Below are 21,767 nucleotides of genomic sequence, written 5' to 3' on the forward strand. Positions count from 1 at the left end.
CAACATAAACCACACAAAGTAGTCAGTAACGGAAATGCACTCCTAAACATTCCTCTTCCTTTCTGATTACCTACCTGAAGGGGGCAAAATATTGCAGGTTGAAACAATGTTAAACTGCCAATGTTACGTTACAATGCCAGTTTATTTCATCTTAAGTTAACTTGAATTCCAGGAACAATATTGTACTCAATTAGGAAACTCCCTTGAATCGCTATTCCTGGACTAAAATGAAACATAGTCGCTCAAACACAAAGAAAGAAATCTCCGTTCATACCCTAAACCAGTAACTGAAACCGAAAGGAATATTGTTAATAGCCACTAACTGCTATAAGACAAACTTTGATCATGTATGTACTCACAACAACAGCGAACACACTTCAACAGGTGGATCCTGATGAGGGGAGGTTAACGAGATAATACTGTAACTGTTTCTTTTTTCATAGGAGTTGCCCACACAGGAGATGCCTAGTATCTATAACTTCCGGTAATTACTGTCTCTTTCCCCATTCTGGTTACCCTCTCACTCCTCCTCGAGCCTGCCTATCACCCATCTCTGGTTCTCCTCCTCGCCGTTTTACCAAGGTCCAATACTGTCCATTAGATTTTTTTTTCCTTAGCTCTTTACGCCTTCCACCTATCATCCCCCCCAACCTCCCCTTTCATTTGTCATCAGCTTGTACTTCTTTCCTTCTTATTCTGGCTTCTGTCCCATTGTTTCCCCTGTCCTGAAGTTGGGTCAAGCCTGGAAATGTCGACTGTTTACTCCCATCGACAGATGCTGCCTGACCCTGACTTGCTGAGTTCCGCCAGCAGTTTCTATGCTGCTGAAGATTACGAGCATCTACAGAATCTGTGTTTACCATCTGCCCCAGCAACTGAGTTTCTGACAAAGTGTATTTATGTTTCTTTACCTCAGTCGTCACCGTCGGAGCTGAAGGATAACATTGAACTGCAACAGTTCGTCCCTACCCGGTCCTAAACGTTCCGCCCCCCTCTGCCCCTCCTCCTCCACCAGCCGGGGCGGGGCTAAGACTATGCCCGGCAGCCCGTACCGGACAGCGCTCTGTAACTTTAAAGAAAGCTTCCCATGTCAGGGACGAAGGCCCGAACCATGTTACCTGGACACGCCGCGACAGAAAGGCCTCAATACGGTATCTCACCGTTGCTCTGACCACACACGTGACCCAAATACGGAAGCCGGACGGGCTGACGTAACGTCAGGACACAAAGTGCGTAAATTCGCGATGCTTGGAGCGGACGCTGAAACCCGAAACCTGCGGTCCGTGCCGTCATTGCGTCATGGTCACGTTTGAACGGCAAGCGCCGCGTGCGGATTCATGGCCACGCCCCTTCATCCGATCCCGCCCATTGCCATTCTCTACCAGTCCATGCCCCGCCCAATCCCAGCATCTGGCCCCGCCCACTGTTAGGATTCTGGCCCCGCCCATTCCTAGATGATTGACCCTCCCTCTCCCACCAGGTCCTCTGTCCTCTCCCTTCTCCAGATGGATTCTGCTTAGCCCTTGACCCCTTCGGCTTATCACTCCCAGCTTCTTTCTTCATTGGCAATACACACAAAATGCTGGAGGAACTCAGCAAGTCAGTCAGCGTCTATAGAAAGGAAAGTTTTGGGCAGAGACCCTTCATCAAGATTAGATTAGGTTTAACTTTATTGTCATTGTGCCAATGGTCATTGAGACAGTTCAATAGATGCTTAGCAATAGTTGCAGCTTTCTGATCAGGCAATTCAATTAGATCTAAAAACATAAAATGGGAATCACCTTCCTTATCACTTTCACATTTCAGATAAACTATTAAGGCGGTCTTAATGCTCAGGCCTGTTGATTCATCAATGAGAACAGAAAATTTGCTTATCTGCTTGATAGGCTGGCAATTTTTCTTTTTCATATTGACGGCTATGTGATTAATTATCTCGGTAGCACTAGTGCGGGAATGCAGTCCAATTCCAATGTCAATACCGTTTTTTTTGAAGTTCCAATAAGCCAAAGTGATCAGAGTATGGTCTGTCATTCTGAGCTAAATAATGTGCAGAATGAAAAATTGAACAAGTTGCCTTTAGGTGCGAAGCATTCACGGTGTCACATAATTTTCCAAGAGCATCTTCACTAGCTGTATTTTCAACACTTAGAGCAGCAGTGTGAGCTTTTGATAGTCTGTGATCAACAATTTTTTTCTGAGAGACTTCAAGCGTGTACCTCGATCGGCTCCGTAATCGGATACTTGGTACATCTGCCATGTCGATTCTCCCGTGATCTTTAAGTTATTGGGGCTGTAGCGCTTTACATAGCCAGCCAGCCATCCCTTAACAGCCTTAAGCTCCTTCCTCTCGCTCTCCTCAACCCCCTCACAGTAGTGCTGATAGAGGCTAAGTGCTTTTTCACACAAAATTTTGCCATCAACAGGGATATGCTTCTGTGACATGCCCTCTAGCCACACACTTAGTGCTTTCTCAGTCTTTGCAAGCACTTTATCACGAACCAGAGAGACCATTTTTGCCATTGTAGGGGTAGCACTAACACTTCCACGAATTTCAGCTTCTTTCTGCTTTATTGTGCGAATGCTCGATTCGTTCTTACCGACATTACAGCTCACTTCGGCAAGCGACGTGCCACTTTTCAAAAGATCTAAGATTTTTATTTTCTCGGCGAACAATGCTCAAACAACGAGTGCTGCAGAGAGACTGAGGCTCTGTGAAATGGCGGGAGGCTACAGCAGGGTACGCTGGGACAACCGGTCGAGCAAGGAGGAATTTCACAAAACAGTCACAGCTCCAGGATTTCACCAAAAACTATCAAATATCCTAATGTTATTAGTGGTATTTTCCCCACCAGCCACCACCCCATCTCCCCAACCCTCGCTTCCGTAAAATTCCCTCTATTTAATATGCGGCCGCTGTTAAATTTCCCGCCTGTTTATTTTGACTTTTTTTTACAGAGGTGCTGGAATGGTGTTCCGGTGAGCTCCGGCAGCACTGCACCCCTGAGGATTAGACAACACAGCCTTGGAATAGAGATGAAGCAGAACATTATGGGGAGTAACTTGGGGAATGGGATTGAGAGGGACAATAAATTAGCCATGATGGAATGGTGAAGCAGACATGATAGGCCAAATTCTGCTCCATGTCTTATGGTAAAAGCAATACCAGACTATTAGTAGCAATGTTGTACAAAAACAATGGCATTAATGTTAAAGATGTTGTATGCGTCTATTAACTTTCCTGTTTTTAACCTAACTTTAAAATGAAGATAAAATCCTTTCTACTGTTACACCTGTGACTTATCTGACATACAAATGGCGCCCTGCCCCCAATATTCTGCCTCTTTGCAAGGTACTGTAAAATAGCCAAACATTCACGAACGCTTTACAAAGAGGGGTGCTTCAGGGAAAGTGTGATGGGGGTAGCTGGAACTTTGAAGACCCTTCTGAAATGGGAGAGATGTGGTGTTTGCAATGAAACTTTCAGGAAGCAGGGAGTGGGTTCAGGATGGTGGAGGAAGACTGGAAGGTATGAGCCGTGTTGTAGGCTTGGAGGAGATTATTGAAAGAAGGTAGCGCAAGGTTAAACAGGGCAAGGCTGTTGGATATAATTACATTGCATTTTCTCAGCTGAAATAGTTTCTTTAGCCCAGCTGCACACTCCACCCTGACCTGATTCCACAACCTATCAAGGACTCTATAACTCACTACTATTATTTATTCTTTTAAAATTATTTACATGATTTCCAGTAGTTTGGGTTGAAGACTGTAGTAAGGTATTTGGGTCTTTTTTTTGCACATTGATTGCTTGTTAGTCTTTGTTATTTATAATTTTTCATAAATTCTATTGTGCTTCTTTATTTCCTGTAAATGCCTGTAAAGAATCTCAAGGTTTTAAGTAGTTTGATTATAAATTTACCTTGAACTTTGAATTGGTCTGTGAGATTCTTCATCTCCCTCACAGTCCTCATCCATATAAAATAACCTCATTCTAATTTTCTTAAGTACCCTGCAGCATTCTTCACCACAAAGCTACTGGAAGATGTTGTGAACGTGTTGAATAACCTAGCTAGCACACCAGAGGGCAGCATATACAGAGCGAGTCCTTCCCTTCAAATCGAAAGCTAATGTACAACATGTACAGTATTTAAACAGGTTCATAGAACATAGGACAGGTTCATTGACGTAGGAGAGATGGAGGACCTTCATTGCTGCCTTAAAACAACCTCTCCCTCAATGTTGCAAAAACAAAGGAGCTGGTTGTGGATTACAGGAGAAATGGAGACAGGTTAACCCCTATTGACATCAATGGATCTGGGGTTGAGAGGGTAAACAGCTTTAAGTTCCTCGGCATCCACATCACCGAGGACCTCACATGGTCTGTGCACACCAGCTGTGTAGTGAAAAAGGCACGAGAGTGCCTCTTTTCCTGAGATGGTTGAGGAAATTTGGTATGGGCCCCCAGATCCTAAGAACTTTCTACAGGGGCACAATTAAGAGCATCCTGACTGGCTGCAATACTGTCTGGTATGGGAACTGTACCTCCCTTAATTGTAGGACCCTGCAGAGAATGGTGTGGACAGCTCAGCACATCTGTAGATGTGAACTTCCCACTATTCAGGACATTTACAAAGACAGGTGTGTAAAAAGGGTCCAAAGAATCACTGGGGACCCAAACCATCCTATCCACAATCCATTCCAGCTGCTACCATCCAGGAAGCAGTACTGCAGCATAAAAGCCAGGACCAACGGGCTCCGGGACAGCTTCTTCCACCAGGCCATCAGACTGATTAACTCACGATGATTTGAGTTTACTCTATATTACACTGACTCTTCTATTTATTGTAAATTATTATAAATTACTATGATTGCACATTGCACATTTAGATGGAGACATAATGTAAGATTTTTACTCCTCATGTATGTGAATGATGTAAGAAATAAAGTCAATTCAATGCAATTAAATGCAGTAAGTAAGTATGGAACACAAAAGCTTATGACACAGTACAGGCTGATCAACCCACGATGTTGTGCCGACCTTTTAATCTACTCTAAAGTCAATCTTCCCTGCTGCATAGCCCACCATTTTTCTATCAACCGTGCGCTTATATATGAGAGTTTCTTACATGTACCTAATATTTCTGCCTCTACCACCAGCCATGGAGCTACCACTCTCTGTGTAAAGGAAATCTTACCTCTGACATTCCCCCCCCCTTACTTTCCTCCAATTAACTTAAAATGATGCCCCCTTGGATTAGTCATTCCCATCCTGGGATAAAATATCTGGTTCTTCACTTAATCTATGCCTCTGCACCATCTTGAAAGCTTCCACATTCTTCCTACAATGAGGCAACTAGAACTGAACACAATATTCCAACCTACGCTCTGTCCGCCAGAGAAAGCAGGATCTCCCAGTGGCCACACATTTTAATTCCACATCCCATTCCCATTCTGACATGTCTATCCACGGCCTCCTCTACTGTAAAGATGAAGCCACACTCAGGTTGGAGGAACAACACCTTATATTCCGTCTGGGTAGCCTCCAACCTGATGGCATGAACATCGACTTCTCTAACTTCCGCTAATGCCCCACCTCCCCCTCATAAACGTTTGTATATATATATTCTTTTTCTCTCTCTCCTTTTTCTCCCTCTGTCCCTCTCACTATACCCCTTGCCCATCCTCTGGTTCCCCCCCCCCCTTTTCTTTCTCCCTGGGCCTCCTGTCTCATGATCCTCTCATATCCCTTTTGCCAATCACCTGTCCAGCTCTTGGCTCCATCCCTCCCCCTCCTGTCTTCTCCTATCATTTTGGATCTCCCCCTCCCCCTCCCACTTTCAAATCTCTTACTAGCTCTTCTTTCAGTTAGTCCTGACGAAGGGTCTCGGCCCAAAACGCAGTCTGTACCTCTTCCTAGAGATGCTGCGTTTACCAGCAACTTTTATGTGTGTTGCATACAGTATTCCAAGTATGGTCTAACCAGAGTTTTATAGAGCTGCAACATTACCTTGTGTCTCTTGAGTCCCTAAGGCAGTTTTACTTTGAGTTCAGCGATGACTGACAACTCCTGTGATGCTGCTGGTGCCAAATGGTACCGGTCTCTGCTTATCCTTTGGGTTCATCAGATGCTTGGAGAGATGGAGCTTGCTCTCCATATCGCACTGCCCAGGCTTGTGTATCACGTGGACAGCAGGGAAGCAACATTCATGGTTGACCCTGACCAATGGAGGGCCTCACCCTTAAATGAAACTCCTCTTTCCCCTGACTAATGGCCAACAACCATATGCCTTTTTCATCACTCTATTCCCAGATGTTCAATGTGACTGAAGTGTTTTAAATAAGGAAAAAGTCATTATGAATGGTGTGCTTATGGGATGGGGATCGGTCTTTGTGATGGAAAATCTACCAGCTACCATCTGAACAGTCTGATTCAGTCTCAGTTTTGCATCTTATGTAGAACAATACCCTTGAATGGGTTCTTTAAGGTTGTTGTAGCCGGGGATGGTAATGGGGACAAGCTTTCACTACCTATTAAATGCTCCCAATGGCGTGCGCCTCAAATAACTCCAGCTCCTGGCCTTCATGTGTGGCTTAGCCACTAAGCCTGGCGGAACCATTTCTATTGAGAGGAGACGAGGCAAAGATGGGTTACTGGCACCTTAAAACCAGTCACTCTGGGCAGATGAGGCTCGTCAGCGGAGGACGGCAGCTCATCTAGTAGAAGGAAAACTCTGATCTCAAAGCTCGGCTGCCTTGCGGCTATACCCACTGATGGGAAAGGCTTCAGGAGTAAACCCCAAGGAAGAATCTGGAGCTGGCAGTCCTACATTGAGTTCAATGCTGACCGGCAACTCCTGTGACACCACAGATACCAAACTGTGTCAGTTCATTTGAATTCATCAGCTGCCTGGAGAGGGGAAGCCTGATACATGGGCAATTTTTTGCTCTCCACATCGTACTACCGTGGCTTGCGTAGCGCGTAGACGGCTGGGATGCAACACCCATGGTTGACCCTGACCGACCAAGGGCCTCACCCTTAAACAAAGCTCCTTACAAGTTAAGTTATCCGGCCTGTGGTGTAGTGGCATCCGCACCAGACTTTGAGACGAGTGGTCCCGTGTTCAAATCCAGCCATCTCCTTGCACGCTTTCCACCTGTGCTGGATTGAGCCTTGAGCTGGCAACTCAGCTGTGAAAAACAGACAAACGCTAAAGAAATGGCAAGGTTGCCCCCCCCCGCCCCGCCGATGCGCCACAAGGTGCGGAGAGGAAAACGACAAGTTAAACTGAGGAAGCTGTTTTGAAAGGGTTAATGAAGGAGTAGCATAAATGTGCATTGAGCATTCAAATAATGATATCCAATGATTCAGTTTTATTGGTCCGATGTGTTTTAATCCACATTTTAATTATCATTTGAAGCAGTTTTGATGGTTGCATTATTGAGTGTTTCACCTTAATAGGAAGGATAATAAAAATCTTAATTCTAGAAACTTTTTTTTTATATAGGCATCCGTTAGTCTCATGAAACCATGGATTTGCACCCTGGGAGGTTTTCAGAGCGCAGGCCTGGGCAAGGTTGTATAGAAGACCAGCAGCTGCCGATGCTGCAAGTCTCCCCTCTCCACGCCACCAATGTTGTTCAAGGGAAGGGCATTAGGACCCATACAGCTTGGCACCGGTGTCGTCACAGAGCAATGTGTGATTAAGTGCCTTGCTCAAGGACACAACACGCTGCCTCAGCCAAGGCCTGAACTAATGACCTTCAGATCACTAGACCACTTGGTCTTAACTACTTGGCCACGTGCCAACACTGGAAACTATGCCCCAATTAAAGCAAGACAATGTACAAACGTAAGGAAGCACAATAAACTGTAGAATTATTTTTTGCATAGCACAATAGTTAATGTTTATTTTATTACATAATTTACATAAATTATAATGACACTTTTTAAATAAAACTACTGACCCACTCATGGACTTTTTGAAATTCTTTGGACTCCACTAACACACAGATCTGGTTTATGAGGTTTATGATCAAGGGAAGTAACCCCGCAATGTGTTGCCTGTCCTGGCACCACTGTGCCAGAGATTGACTTTGTTTACTTAGTAGCCTACCTTAAAGAGCTATTTTATTTTTTAAATAAATTGATTCCATGAAGTTTCTAAAGAAAGAGAAACAACAAAATTAAGTTCTTGGAAAGGAGCAGATGTTGTTTTCACTTGTATTTTGCATTTCTGAGGGAACTGTAGTTGGAAATATTTTAATACTTGTTGTATAAACCAAGGCCCTTGGCGGTGTCAGATTTCCTAGGAGTTTTCATGTGAGGGAATGGGTAATAATCCCCTTTTGCAATCGGTGATATTCTGGTTACGTGACCATTTTTGCTTGCCCATATGTTTGACCTCTCATTTGGAAATGAAAACCTTTTGTTGATCTGTGGGATATGGTGATTATAGATGTTGAATGAATGGAATGTCTTCTTTAACTCATCGGCTTTGCAGGTGGAAACCGTTGTGGCATCACCATTGGATTTTTGGTCGTCATCTGATGTGTCACCCTCACCAACTGAAATGCCTCTGTTCACCACAGGTAATTGGGGGTTTTGAACATCTGACCTCTCATCTTCCTCCACCTGACTCTTTTGCCCCATTTTCTGAGCCAGTAGCACACGGTGAATATCTAGATGAATGTGCCATGGTGTTTCACTATCCCGGATATAGTCTTTATTTGGAAAGGCAAGCATGATATTGTTGACGGGAAGGTCTTCTTCAAGTGCTGGAGGTTTATTGACTGGGCAGTTGACCGGCACAGTTTTGATAGGTAGGTTGAACAATTCTCTTCTGGCTTGTTTACTTACACCTGCAATTTGAAGAACATAAGAAATTCAATTTATGTTCATATGTTGAAGTTCAAGTTTACTGACATTTGGCTGTACATATGTACAACAATGCATGGTCTGAGTATCCGAGGCGAGGATGGGGGATAGCCTTGTAGGCTCCACGACTGTGGGTATAAAGCAGGTCTAATATACCCTTGCCTCTGGTTGCGAAGTTGACAAGCTGGTAGAACTTGGGCAGGACTCTTTTTAAGTTGGCATAATTAAAGTCACCAGCAACAAAGAAGATAGCATTGGGATGAGTAGCTTTGAGGCTGCAGATTGCACCACAAAGCAGCCCCAGTACCAGCACAGGGGGGAATATAAACCGGCAGTGAACTCCCTCGGTAAGTAGAAGGGCCTGCACTTCACCATTAAAAACTGTCTACGGTGAGCAGTGGGCCATGACTACCAAGGCGTTCACACACCAGTTACAGAGATAGACACGGAGACCTCCTCCACAGGTCTTGCTGGAGATCACAGCAGTTCTGTTCACCCAAAAGGAGGTTCAGCCTTCTAGCTGGATGGTCAAGTTTAAAATTAGTCAGCTCCATCATGGATACTGGCCTCCATTGTATCCAAAACATCCTTGGGGAGCAATGCCTCAGAATGGCAGCGTCCATCGTTAAGGACCCCCCATCACCCAGGGCATGCCGTCTTCTCATTGTTACCATCAGGTAGGAGGTACAGAAGCCTAAAGACACACACTCAGCGCTTCAGGAACAGCTTCTTCCCCTCTGTCATCCGATTCCTAAATGGACATTGAACCCATGAACACTACCTCACTTTTTTTGCTTTTGCACTATTTTTAATTTAACTATTTAATACACACATATATACTTACAATAATTGGTTTAATTTTTTCTATATTTATCATGTATTGCATCAAAATGCTGCCACTAAGTTAACAAATTTCACAATATATGACGGTGATATTAAACCTGAATCTGATTCTAACGTTCCATGCACCAACCACTCTCTGTATTAAAAAAAACTTCCTTTGACCACCCCCCCCCCATACTTTCCTCCAATAATGTTAAAATTATGTTGTCTTGTATTAGCCATTTCTGCCCTGGGAAAAAGGCACTGGCTGTCCACTCTATCTCCAACTCTTATCTTATACACCTCTATCAAGTCATGTTTCATCCTCTGCTCCAAGGAAACCCATGGTGATTCAGTCTGCTATACCTTGCAATGTTTATCCCTCATCTCCTCAAGCTCTAAGAATTTTGTATAAAATGAGTTTATGCTTTTTCAATCAATTTCTAAGTAGAAATAGAGAACATCAAATACATGTTCCCATCTGTTCTCAATATGAAGCTTTTCATTCGAGAACATCTGAAATGTCCTCTTTTTAAAAAAAAATAATGGTTTCCCCCTCTACTGAAAGGCCAGGATAGAGTGGACATGGAGAGGATGTTTGCTATAGTGGGGGAGTCTAGGGCCAGAGGGCACAGCCTCAAAATACAAGGATGTCCTTTAGCACAGAGACAAGGAGGAATTTCTTTAACCAGAGGGTGGAGAATCTGTGGAATTCATTGCCACAAATGGCCGTGGAGGCCAAGTCATTGGGTATATTTAAAGCGGAGGTTGAAATGTTCTTGATTAGTAAGGGCACTGAAGGGTAAGGGGAGAAGGCAGGAGAATGGGTTTGAGAGGGAAAATGATAGAATGGTGGCGCAGACATTATGGCCTAACTCTGCTCCTATGTCCTGTATGTCTGCCCTCACCCCATTCCCCTCCCAACGTAATAGGGATAGGATAACCCTTGTCCTCACCTGCCATCCCAAGAGCCTCTGCATTCAACATAGATTTCCCCACCACTTCCGTTATTTCCAACAGCATCCCACCACCAGGCACATCTTCCGCTCCCTCCTGCCCTCCGCTTTCTGAGCTCATTCTCTCTGTGACTCCACTTGTCCATTTGCTCCTCCCCATTGACTCCCCCCCTCCAGCCGTATATGCAACTGTGCTAACTGCTACATCTGCCCCTGCCACCTCCCTCACTCCATTCAGGGCCCTAAAAGTCCCTCCAGGTGAGGCAGTGCTTCGCATGCGAATCCATCGGTGTCATTTATTTGCATCCTGTGCTCCTGTGCGACCTCTGCTACATCGGTGAGACCCGATACAGATTTGGGGACCGATTTGTCGAGCCCTTTCACTCCGTCCACCACAGCAGCCAGGAACTCCCATTGGCTGGCCATTTTAATGTCACCTCCCATTCACATACTGGCATGACTGACCATGGCCTCACAGAATCATGGACTGATGCAGCATTAAAACTATCCCTTCATTCCAACTCATCCTTGTGGTGCCCACAAAAAAAATCTTGCCTCCCATATCTCCTCTAAATTTCCCCCTCCCTTTAAAGTAATACCTTCAAATATTTGACATTTATCAAACTCCCAGTTCTATTGTAATTTATTTTTACTTCATTCAATGCCTCTGCCATCTTTGTAACATGCAACCAAGTATATTCTAAGTTCAAGGGCAACTTGTCAGTTTCTTCAGTACAATCCAGTTCACCTTGTCTGTATGTTTTTGTGTCCTTTCCCCCAAAGGAATGATTAAATATACCTGTTTTTTTTTACGATGACCAGATAAGAATCACACAGCATTCACTTGGTATATATGGCTGAGGTCCACCACCACCAAAGATCTCCAGTCAAATGGACATAAACACACAAACTCTCTTTTCTACCTTGGAGTAACTTGACAATGCTCATGTCGTCCCTCTCAGCTACTGGGGACTCCAGGCAGTATTGACTTTAACTTGCACCTGATCTAAATTTCCCATCTGGCTGAGATCTCTGTGTAAGCTGTCAGAAGTATGGGGATGATATTATGGGGCATTTAAATATGCTCCATTTAAACATATGAATCTACAGTTGAGTCAAGGCTATAGATAATTTCTGTGGATGTGAGAGTGTCCCTTCCTGCATATTTCACATTACACTATGGGGGTGTAGTGGACGGCTAGGAAGGCTAACATGACTTGCAGCTGGAACCGGACCAGTTGAAAAAATGGGCTGAAAGGTGAGGAGGGGAACATGAAGGTAAACTTCGTCACTCAGAGGGTTGTGAGAGCGTGGAATGAGCTGACAGCACAAGTGGTGCATTTGAGCTCGGTTTCAACATTTAAGAGAAGTATGGATGGTAGGGGTATGGAGGGCGATGGTTGCAGTGCAGGTTGATGGGAGTAGGGAGTTTAAATGATTTGGCATGGACCAGATGGGCCAAAGGGCCGGTTTCGGTGCTGTACTTTTCTATGACTCTATCCTGGAATGTTAACTCCATGCATGTTACATGTCACAGAGTTGTACTACACTGAAACAGGCCCCCTTCAGCCCATCCCTCCCATGCTGATCAGGTTGTCTACCTGAGCTGGTCCCACTGTCCTTTTTTTTGGGGAAATATCCCTGTCTAAGTATCTTTTTTCTGCTGTAATTGCATCCATCTCGACAGCTTGTTCCATATGCCAACTACTTCCTATGTGGAAAATGTTGCCACTTGGGACCCTTTCAGGTCCTTCCCCTCCCATCTTAAACCTATGCCTTCTAGTTTTAGACTCCCATGTTTATGTGGCTAGGCACATCAAATGCTGTCTATAAATTTGCTGACAACGCTATTGCTGGCAGGATTTCAGATGGTACTGATGAGGCATACAGGAGCAAGGCAGATCAGCTGGTTGAGTGGCGTCACAGCAACAACCTTGCACTTCACATCAGTAAAACCAAAGAATTGATTGTGGACTTCAGAAAGGGTGAGATAAGGGAATACACTAGTCCTAATTGAGGGATCAGAGATGGAAAGGGTGACCAGTTTCAAGTTCCTGGGTGTCAACATCTTTGTGGATGAATAAACTTTTCTCGGGCTTCCAGCCAGGTACAGGTATCAATTTGAACCAACGTTTCGATGACAAACTCTGCCATCTTCATCAGGGATGTTGCCTGGGCATGTCTAGTCCGGTGGTATTTATACCTCTGTCGTCTGTCCCACCTGGTTGGTTGGTCCTCATCCAATCAGCTTTCTGCTGTCCCACCTTGTGTACAATCCAAGTCCAGTTCTTAGAGCGAAACCTTCATCTTTGTTAAAATTAAATACCAGCCATCCTGAGTCCCAGTTCATCTTTGACCCGTGTAAGCAGTGATTTGAGCTTCCTTACAGGCTTGTGGATGATATTAATCTGGTATTTCTTCAGGATCCTGGGGATCCTTCCAGAATCCATAGAAATACAGGGAAACAGGGCAGTGGCGACAGGTTCCTTCTTGTTGTTAGGTTTCCTGGTTTTCCTGTCGGCCATTTTAAGGGCCCGATTGATTTCCTTCACCTTGTAGCCATTCTGTAGGAACATTGTGTGTAATTGTCTCATTTTCTTGTGGAGACTCTCTGGGTTAATCAAAGTAGAAGGAACTGCTCTACGTTGTGAGGCGTGATCATCCAGAATCTGTTGGACTTTCCTGTGATATTCCTCTGAGAACATTAGGGCTGTCACAGGATAGACAGATCCAGGATAGATCTTTGAGGAGCTATCCTCGGTCCAACTTATCAATGCAGTTACAAGGGAGGCACAACAGCGGCTATATTTCATTTAGAAGCTTTAAGAGGTTTGGTATGTCACCAAAGACACTCACAAATTCCTACAGATGTACCGTGGCTACATCACCGTCTGGTATGGGGGTGGGGGAGGAGGCGGTACTGCATAGGATTGAAATGAGCTCAGTCAGCTCCAACGTGGGCACTAGCCTCCCGAGCGTCGAAGACATCTTCAAGGAGCAATGTCTCAAAAAGGTGGCACCTGTCATTAAGGACCCCATCATGCAGGTCATGACCTCAGCTCGTTGCTAGCTTCAGGAAGGAGGTACAGGAGCCTGAAGACACACACTCAACGATTCAGGAACAGCTTCTTCCCCTCTGCCATCCGATTTCTGAATGGACACTGAACCCATGAAAACTACCCCACTACTTTTTTACTCCTTTTGCACAACTTATTTTATTTAACTATATAGAAAAGTCACAGGTTTTATTATCATGTATTGCAGTGTGTTGCTGCTGAATAAGAACAAATTTCACTAAATAAGCCAGTGCTATTAAACCTGATTCTGATTCCCTACCCTGGGGAAAAGATTGTGACCAACCACCTTATCTATGACCCTCTTGACTTTATAATGTCACCCTTCAGCCTCCAGTACTCCAGGGGAAAGTAGTACCGGATGTCCAGGCTTTCCTTATAACTAAAGCCACCCAGTCCTGGTAACATCGTTGTGAATCTTTTCTGTACCTTTTCCAGCTTAATGACCTGATGGCATGAACGTTGACTTTTCCAGCTTCAGGGTAAGATTTCCTCCTCCCCCTTCCTTTGTCTTCAATTCCTCACTCTGGCTCCCCTCTTACGTCTTGTCTTCTCCTCACCTGCCTATCACCTCCCCCTAGTGACCCTCCTCCTTTCCTTCCTCCCTTGATCCACTCTCCTCTCCTATGAGGCTCCTTCTTCTCCAGGCCTCTACCTTTTCCACCTATCAGTTCCCGGCTTTGTTCTTCATCTCTCCCCCCGCCCCAGCCACCCACCTGGCTTCACCTATCATCTTCTAGCTTCTCCTCCTTCCTCTGCCCCCATCTCCTTAGTCCGGCTTCTCCTCCCTTCCTTTCCAGTACTGATGAAGGGTCTCGGCTCAAAATGTTGATTGTTTATTCATTCCCACAGATACTGCCTGACCTGCTGAGTTCCTCCAGCATTTTTTGTGGGTTTCTCTACACCTCACATTTGCCTGAGTTATATTCCACCTTAAAGTAGCTTTATTTGTCACACGTACATCAAAATATACAGTGAAATGCATTGTTTGCGTCGACGACCAACGCAGTCCAACAATGTGCAATGCCAATGTCTGAGTGAAATTCCATCTTCAAGATTAACTTTATTTGCACAGGTACATCGAAACATACAGTGAACTATGTCATTTTGTGCCAACATCCAACACAGTCTGACGATGTGTTGGGGGCAGCCCGCAAATATCACCAAGCTTCCTGTGCCAACATAGCGTGCCCACAATTCACTAACCTTAATCCGTATGTCCTTGGAACGTGGGAGGAAACTGGAGCATCTGGATGAAGCCTACATGGTAACAAGAACAACGTGCACCCTCCTTACAGACTGCAGTGGGAATTCTTTGGCCATTTTCACCTATTTCCCCAGTTCAGAATCAGAATCAGATTTAACATCACTGGCTTCTGTCATGAAATTGGTTTCCCTGAATCACTATCCACTATACCATCAATTCTGGTGTCATATGCAAACTTGCTATCCATGCCAACTACATTCTGATCCAAATTGTTAATATAGATGGCAAACAACAATGAATGCAGCTCTGATACCTGAAGCACACCACTGATCACAGTCCTCTAAGCTGGAAAACAACCCTCTGTTCTTCTTCCTCCAAGTCAATTTTGTAACCAATTAGCTAGCCTGCTCTAGATCTCATGTAGTACATTAGGTTTTTGCAAATAAAAACCCAGGGGTATTTTAAGTTTAAGGGAAATGATAACAACTCCTTTATTGTCCTCCAAACACAGATCATAAAGCCCAGTAAAAAATTTCACATGATTATGTCATCACGTCAGACCAGCCTCTTAAAGGGAATCCCAACTCAATGTCAGTGGTTGTGAATTATACATGTTTTCACCCATTGCATTACCCTACAGGATAATCTTCTGGACTAACATACCATGTGAGACTTTTTTGACCTTGATAAAGTCCACGAAGACAACACCTACAGTATCATTCAAATTCCCATGCAAAAGCCCCACTGACTATCCCTGCAACACACATCAAAGTTGCTGGTGAACGCAGCACGCCAGGCAGCATCTCTAGGAAGAGGTACAGTTGACGTTTCAGGCTGAGACCCTTCGTCAGGACTAACTGAAGGAAGAGTTAGTAAGAGATTTGAAAGTGGGAGGGAGAGGGGGAGATCCAAAATGATAGGAGAAGACAGGAGGGGGAGGGATGGAGCCAAGAGCTGGACAGGTGATTGGCAAAGGGGATATAAGAAAATCATGGGACAGGAGGCCCGGGAAGAAAGACGGGGGGGGGGAACCCAGAAAATGGGCAAGGGGTATAGTCAGAGGGACAGAGGGAGAACAACGAGAGTGAGAGAAAGAATGTGTGTATAAAAATAAATAACGGATGGGGTATGAGGGGGAGGTGGGGCATTAGCGGAAGTTAGAGAAGTCAATGTTCATGCCATCAGGTTGGAGGCTACCCAGACAGAATATAAGGTGTCATTCCTCCAACCTGAGTGTGGCTTCATCTTTACAGTAGAGGAGGCCGTGGATAGACATGTCAGAATGGGAATGGGATGTGGAATTAAAATGTGTGGCCACTGGGAGATCCTGCTTTCTCTGGTGGACAGAGCGTAGGTGTTCAGCGAAGCGGTCTCCCAGTCTGCGTCGGGTCTCGCCAATATATAGAAGGCCACATCGGGAGCACCGGACGCAGTATATCACCCCAGCCGACTCACAGGTGAAGTGTTGCCTCACCTGGAAGGACTGTCTGGGGCCCTGAATGGTGGTAAGGGAGGAAGTGTAAGGGCATGTGTAGCACTTGTTCCGCTTACAAGGGTAAGTGCCAAGAGGGAGATCAGTGGGGAGGGATGGAGGGGACGAATGGACAAGGGAGTCGCGTAGGGAGCGATCCCTGCAGAAAGTAGAACAGGAGGAGGGAAAGATGTGTTTAGTGGTTGGATCCCGTTGGAGGTGGCGGAAGTTACGGAGAATGATATGTTGGACCCTCCGGGCTGGTGAGGACCAGGGGAACCCTATTCCTAGTGGGGTGGCGGGAGGATGGAGTGAGAGCAGATGTGCGTGAAATGGGGGAGATGCGTTTGAGAGCAGAGTTGATGGTGGAGGAAGGGAAGCCCCTTTCTTTAAAAAAGGAGGACAGCTCCCTCGTCCTGGAATGAAAAGCCTCATCCTGAGAGCAGATGCGGCGGAGACGGAGGAATTGCGAGAAGGGGATGGCATTTTTGCAAGAGACAGGGTGAGAAGAGGAATAGTCCAGATAGCTGTGAGAGTCAGTAGATTTATAGTAGACATCAGTGGATAAGCTGTCTCCAGAGATAGAGACAGAAAGATCTAGAAAGGGGAGGGAGGTATTGGAAATGGACCAGGTAAACTTGAGGGCAGGGTGAAGGTTGGAGGCAAAGTTAATAAAGTCAACGAGCTCAGCATGCGTGCAGGAAGCAGCGCCAATGCAGTCGTCGATGTAGTGAAGGAAAAGTGGGGGACAGATACCAGAATAGGTACGGAACATAGATTGTTCCACAAAGCCAACAAAAAGGCAGGCATAGCTAGGACCCATACGGGTGCCCATAGCTACACCTTTAGTTTGGAGGAAGTGGGAGGAGGCAAAGGAGAAATTATTAAGAGTAAGGACTAATTTCCCCTTGCCCTCCCACTTTCAAATCTCTTACTAACTCTGATGAAGGGTCTCAGCCTGAAACGTCGACTGTACCTTTTTCTAGAGATGCTGCCTGGCCTGCTGCATTCACCAGCAACTTTGATGTGTGTTGCTTGAATTTCCAGCATCTGCAGAATTCCTGTTGACTGACTATCCCTAATCAGTCTTTGCCTTTCCAAATGCTGGTAGATCCTGTCCCTCAAAATCTCCTCTCCATGTTAGGCTCACCAGCCTGTAGTTTCTCTGCCTTGTCCTTACAGATGTTTTAAATAAATGCACAATATTATCCACTTTCCAGTCTTCTGCGCCCTTACCCTTGCCTGAGGAGGTTGCAAATGTCCCTGCTGTGCCACTGCAGTTTCTCTCCCGGCTTTCCGAAGGTCAAACTTGGCCAGACCCAGAGATTTTTTATTTAGAGATACAGAACAGAACAGGCCTTGTCGCCCAACAAGCTGTGCTGCATAGCAATCTACCTATTTCACCTTGGCCTAATCACAGGACAACTTACAATGACCAATTAACCCACTAACTGGTACATCTTTGGACTGTGGGAGGAAACCGGAATACCCAGAGGAAGCCCACGCAGTCACAGGGAGAACATACGAGTTCCTTACAGACGGTGCCAGAATCGAGCTCCAAACTCGATGCCCTGAGCTGTAATGGTGACACCCTTACTCTTCGCACCCCCCACAAACCCTGACTGTTGAGTCTCTTAGGATTCTCCTTTACCTTACCTATCAAAGGTATCAAATGTCCTCTTCGCCTTACTGTTTTTCCTCTTATTCTGCTCAAGCGATTTACTTGATCCCAGTTTGCCTATGCCTGTAACACGCCTCTCTTTTTCCAAACCCAGAGCCTCAATATCCCTTGTCCACCAGGGTTCCCAATCCTGCCAGCCTTGCCTTTTGCTCTGACAGGGACACGCTGTCACTGAACTCTTCCCTGTCTCACTGTGAAAGACCTCCCACTTGCCAGAGGTCCCTTCACCTGCAAGCAGCCTCTCCCAATCAAACTGTGCAAGGTCCTGTCTCATTCCTTAAAAAATTTCCTTATCCCAATTCAGGATTTTAACTTTTGCACCCGACCTATCCTTTTCAACTTCATTCACCCTGTGCATTTACATGTGTTAGGAATTTGCTGTAGAGCCTTGGTCAGGGTGTGACATGCAACAAAAAACAACATTCAACAGTCATAAAGAATAAAGGATTAGTAAAAAATAAAGTTAGATGTTAAAGTATGGCTATAGAATATAATGCATATAAATACCAGGTTGTATTTGCAATGTAAACAGCATTATAAAAAGGTGGTTAAAATGTTTACAGTTCACTGACAGGAGTAATAGACAGAAGGGGTGGGGTAGCTAACCAGAATGGTCGATCAGATAAATTGCCTGTGGGAAGAAACTTTTAAAATGGCATAAAAGTTTTGAGATGTTCCATAACAATTTAAAATCTAACTGGTCTCAAAGTACCTGTCACTCTTCTAGGGGTTAGGTCTATGCTCGTGTGTCTGTGGAGAGAGAGCAAGCACTGCCACTGTCCACGGGTACACCTGGGGCTTTCTGGCACTGATGGGTACCACAGATGCCTGAGTGTATTCTGGAGAGAGATGACAGCGTTGTAACGTGAAACTCTTGACTGTAAACAGTGTGAATCATAGAATGCTGTAGTGTCGTAATGATGTGATGCTGTAATCGCTGAATAAACCTCTTTTAGAAAAGGAATAGAAAAAGCTCCCCCCCCTCACTGACAATCACTCGCCCTGCCTCATTTCACAAAAGGAAGTCCAGTGCTGCCCCCTCTGTCATGTGTTTACAAGTGAGTGGTCGATGCCTACTGAATTTCCCAGTGGCCACTAATTTTAATTCTACTTCTCATTCCCTTTCGACATAAACTGCTCTACTGCCACAATGAGGTCACTCTCAGATTGGAGTAGCAACACCTCACATTCCATCCGGGTAGCCTCCAACCTGACGGCATGAGCATCAATTTCTCACATTTCCAGTAATTCCTCCCCCTGTTGGCCTGAAATAACTACAATCTGCACATCAGTGGTCAGGAATGAGGTAAGGGCAGTGAAAACCGACAAAACAAAAGTCTTTGTGTTGGTCATGTGGTGGCAGGAATGGAGGTGGCCATTTTGTGAGACTGTCCTCGCAGATGCCATTTTGTGAACTGGTTGGTGAATTGATTCAGAGCAGTTGAACGTGGACACAAAGAGTTTCTGCTAATGATCTGCTATCCCTGAGACAATTCTCAGGTAAAAAAAAACTGTTTATTATGTAAAATAGGAGGTTGCAGAAGGAACAGCCTGTAATCTGGTGGGCTGGGCCCAGTGAATGGGTGACCTGGTTAGAGTGGAGTGAACCAGTCTGAATTGGACAGAACAAAAGGCACAAGGCTGAAGGAAATAGCCATAAAGCAATGTTGTTTGTAGCCCTGACACAGGTCAGGCAGATAACCTCAAGCCAACAAAATTGAAACAGTCCTGCCGAAGGGCCTCGACCTGAAACATCGACTGTGCTCTTTTCCATACATACTGCCTGGCCTGCTGAGTTCCTCCAGCATTTTGTGTGTGTCGCTTGGATTTCCAGCATCTGCAGATTTTCTCTTGTTTGAAATTGAAACATCATTGATTGATCTGATAAGGAAAAGAATAAGAATGGAAGATTTGGGGAGCACAGGCAGCGACAACTCTCCGGAGACTAAGCACCATAGATATGGAGGATCCCGCGCTGGACATGTGGGGATCACATTGGAATCATGAGGCAGCGCAGACTTTTTCCTGGGTATTACCTTTTCTCTTCTTTGACTGTCCATGGAGAGTCAGGGAAATCTTGTAAATATTCAGTTGTGTAAATTCAGGTGCTTGTTAGTTGGGACAAAAAAAGTGATTACCAGTAAATGCATTTCTCTCTGTGCCTAACTGATAATTATTATTGAGGGGGAATCCTTATAATGGCCCTCAATAATAATTATCTTTTTCCATTCCTCATTCTGGTTCCCCTCTTACCCCTTATCTTCTCTTGATTCTCCTGAAAGGGCGAAGAATGTAGGAGTGAAGGTGCTGTATTTAAATGCGTGTAGCGTTTGGGATAAGGTGGATGAATTTGTGGCGCAATTAGAGATTAGTTGGTATGACATTATGGGCATCGCTGAGTTGTGGCTGAAAGAAGGCAATTGTTGGGACCTTAAAATCAAAGGGTATACTGTGTATTGAAAGGACAGTCAGGAAGGCATAGGCGCTGGTGTGGCTCTGTTGTTAACAGATGGAATTACATCTTTAGAAAGGGGCGACATATAGTCAAAGAATGTTGAATCTTTGTGGGTGGAGTTAAGAAATTACAAGTGTAAAAAAAGCATTACGGGAAACATTTATAGGCCTCCAAATAGTAGCCAAGATGCGTGGTTAAGATTGCAAAGGGAGCTGGAAAAGGCATGAAATAAGAGTAATGTCACAATTGCAAGGAGTTTGGGAAAATCTGGTTGGTGTTGGATCACAAGAGAGGGAATTTGTTGAATGCCTACGAGATGGCTTTTTAGAGCAGCTTGTGCTTGAGCCTACTCAGGGAAGGGGCATCTTAGATTGGCTGTTGTGTAATAACCCAGATTTTATTAGGGAGTTTAACGTAAAGGAACCCTTAGGAAACAGTGATCATAATATGGTTGAATTTATTCTGCTGTTTAAGAGGGAGAAGCATAAGTCACATGTGTCAGTATTGCAATGGAATAAAGGGAATTACAGAGGCATGAGGGGAGCTTGCCCAGGTGGATTGGAGGCGGATACTGGCTGGGATGACGGCAGAACAGAGATGGCTGAAGTTTCTGGAAATAGTTACAAGGCGCAGGATAGATATGTCCTACAGAGGAAGAAGTTCTCAAATGGCAGGGGGAGGCAATGGTGGCTGACAAGGGAATTTAAGGACTGCATAAAAGCCAAGGAAAGGGAAAATAAGGTAGCAAAAGTGAATGGGAAGTTTGATGATTGTGAAGCTTTCAAAATTGAACAAAAGGCAACTAAAAAAAGCTGTAAGAAGGGAAAAGATGAAATAATGAGGGCAAACTAGCCAATTATATAAAGCAGGATACTAAAAGTTTTTTCGATTATATAAAGAGTAAAAGGGAGGTGAAAGTTGATATTAGTAAATGATGCTGGTGAGGTAGTAATGGGGGACAAAAAGACGGCAGATGAACTTAATGGGTACTTTGCATCTGTCTTCACTGTGGAAGACACTAGCAGTGTGCCAGAGGTCTGTGAGTGTCAGGGAGCAGGAATGAGTACCATTGCTATTACAAAGGAAAAAATGCTAGGCAAACTCAAAGATCTTAAGGTGGATAAATCACCTGGGCCTGATGGACTACATCCCAGAGTCCTTAGAGAGGTTGCTGAAGAGATAACAGAGAGAGAGGTTGCTGAAGAGATAACAGATGCATTGGTCATGAT

At 44.9% G+C, this 21,767-nt stretch overlaps 2 protein-coding genes across 7 annotated transcripts in view; both read right to left on the reverse strand.

Annotated features, from left to right (window-relative positions):
- LOC140195561 (NEDD8 ultimate buster 1-like) overlaps positions 1–1,271 on the reverse strand; it is a 43,503-nt gene extending 42,232 nt beyond the window's left edge. For 2 of the 6 annotated variants that reach the window (XM_072254096.1, XM_072254093.1), the window contains exon 1: positions 1,119–1,271. The gene's annotated coding sequence lies outside the window, so the exon portion shown is untranslated. The other 4 variants (XM_072254098.1, XM_072254094.1, XM_072254095.1 and 1 more) reach the window with 3 other exon arrangements.
- Positions 1,272–7,765: 6,494 nt separating this feature from the next.
- The window catches only part of LOC140195563 (uncharacterized), a 30,012-nt gene continuing 16,010 nt past the window's right edge, over positions 7,766–21,767 (reverse strand). Inside the window, exon 2 of the mRNA XM_072254122.1 lies at positions 7,766–8,856. Coding sequence (XP_072110223.1) covers positions 8,258–8,856 — 599 coding nt within the window. The 3' untranslated portion in view covers positions 7,766–8,257. The remainder of the gene's footprint in view (positions 8,857–21,767) is intronic.

Source organism: Mobula birostris, chromosome 3, assembly GCF_030028105.1.
Source record: "Mobula birostris isolate sMobBir1 chromosome 3, sMobBir1.hap1, whole genome shotgun sequence".
NCBI classification, from domain to species: Eukaryota; Metazoa; Chordata; class Chondrichthyes; order Myliobatiformes; family Myliobatidae; genus Mobula; species Mobula birostris.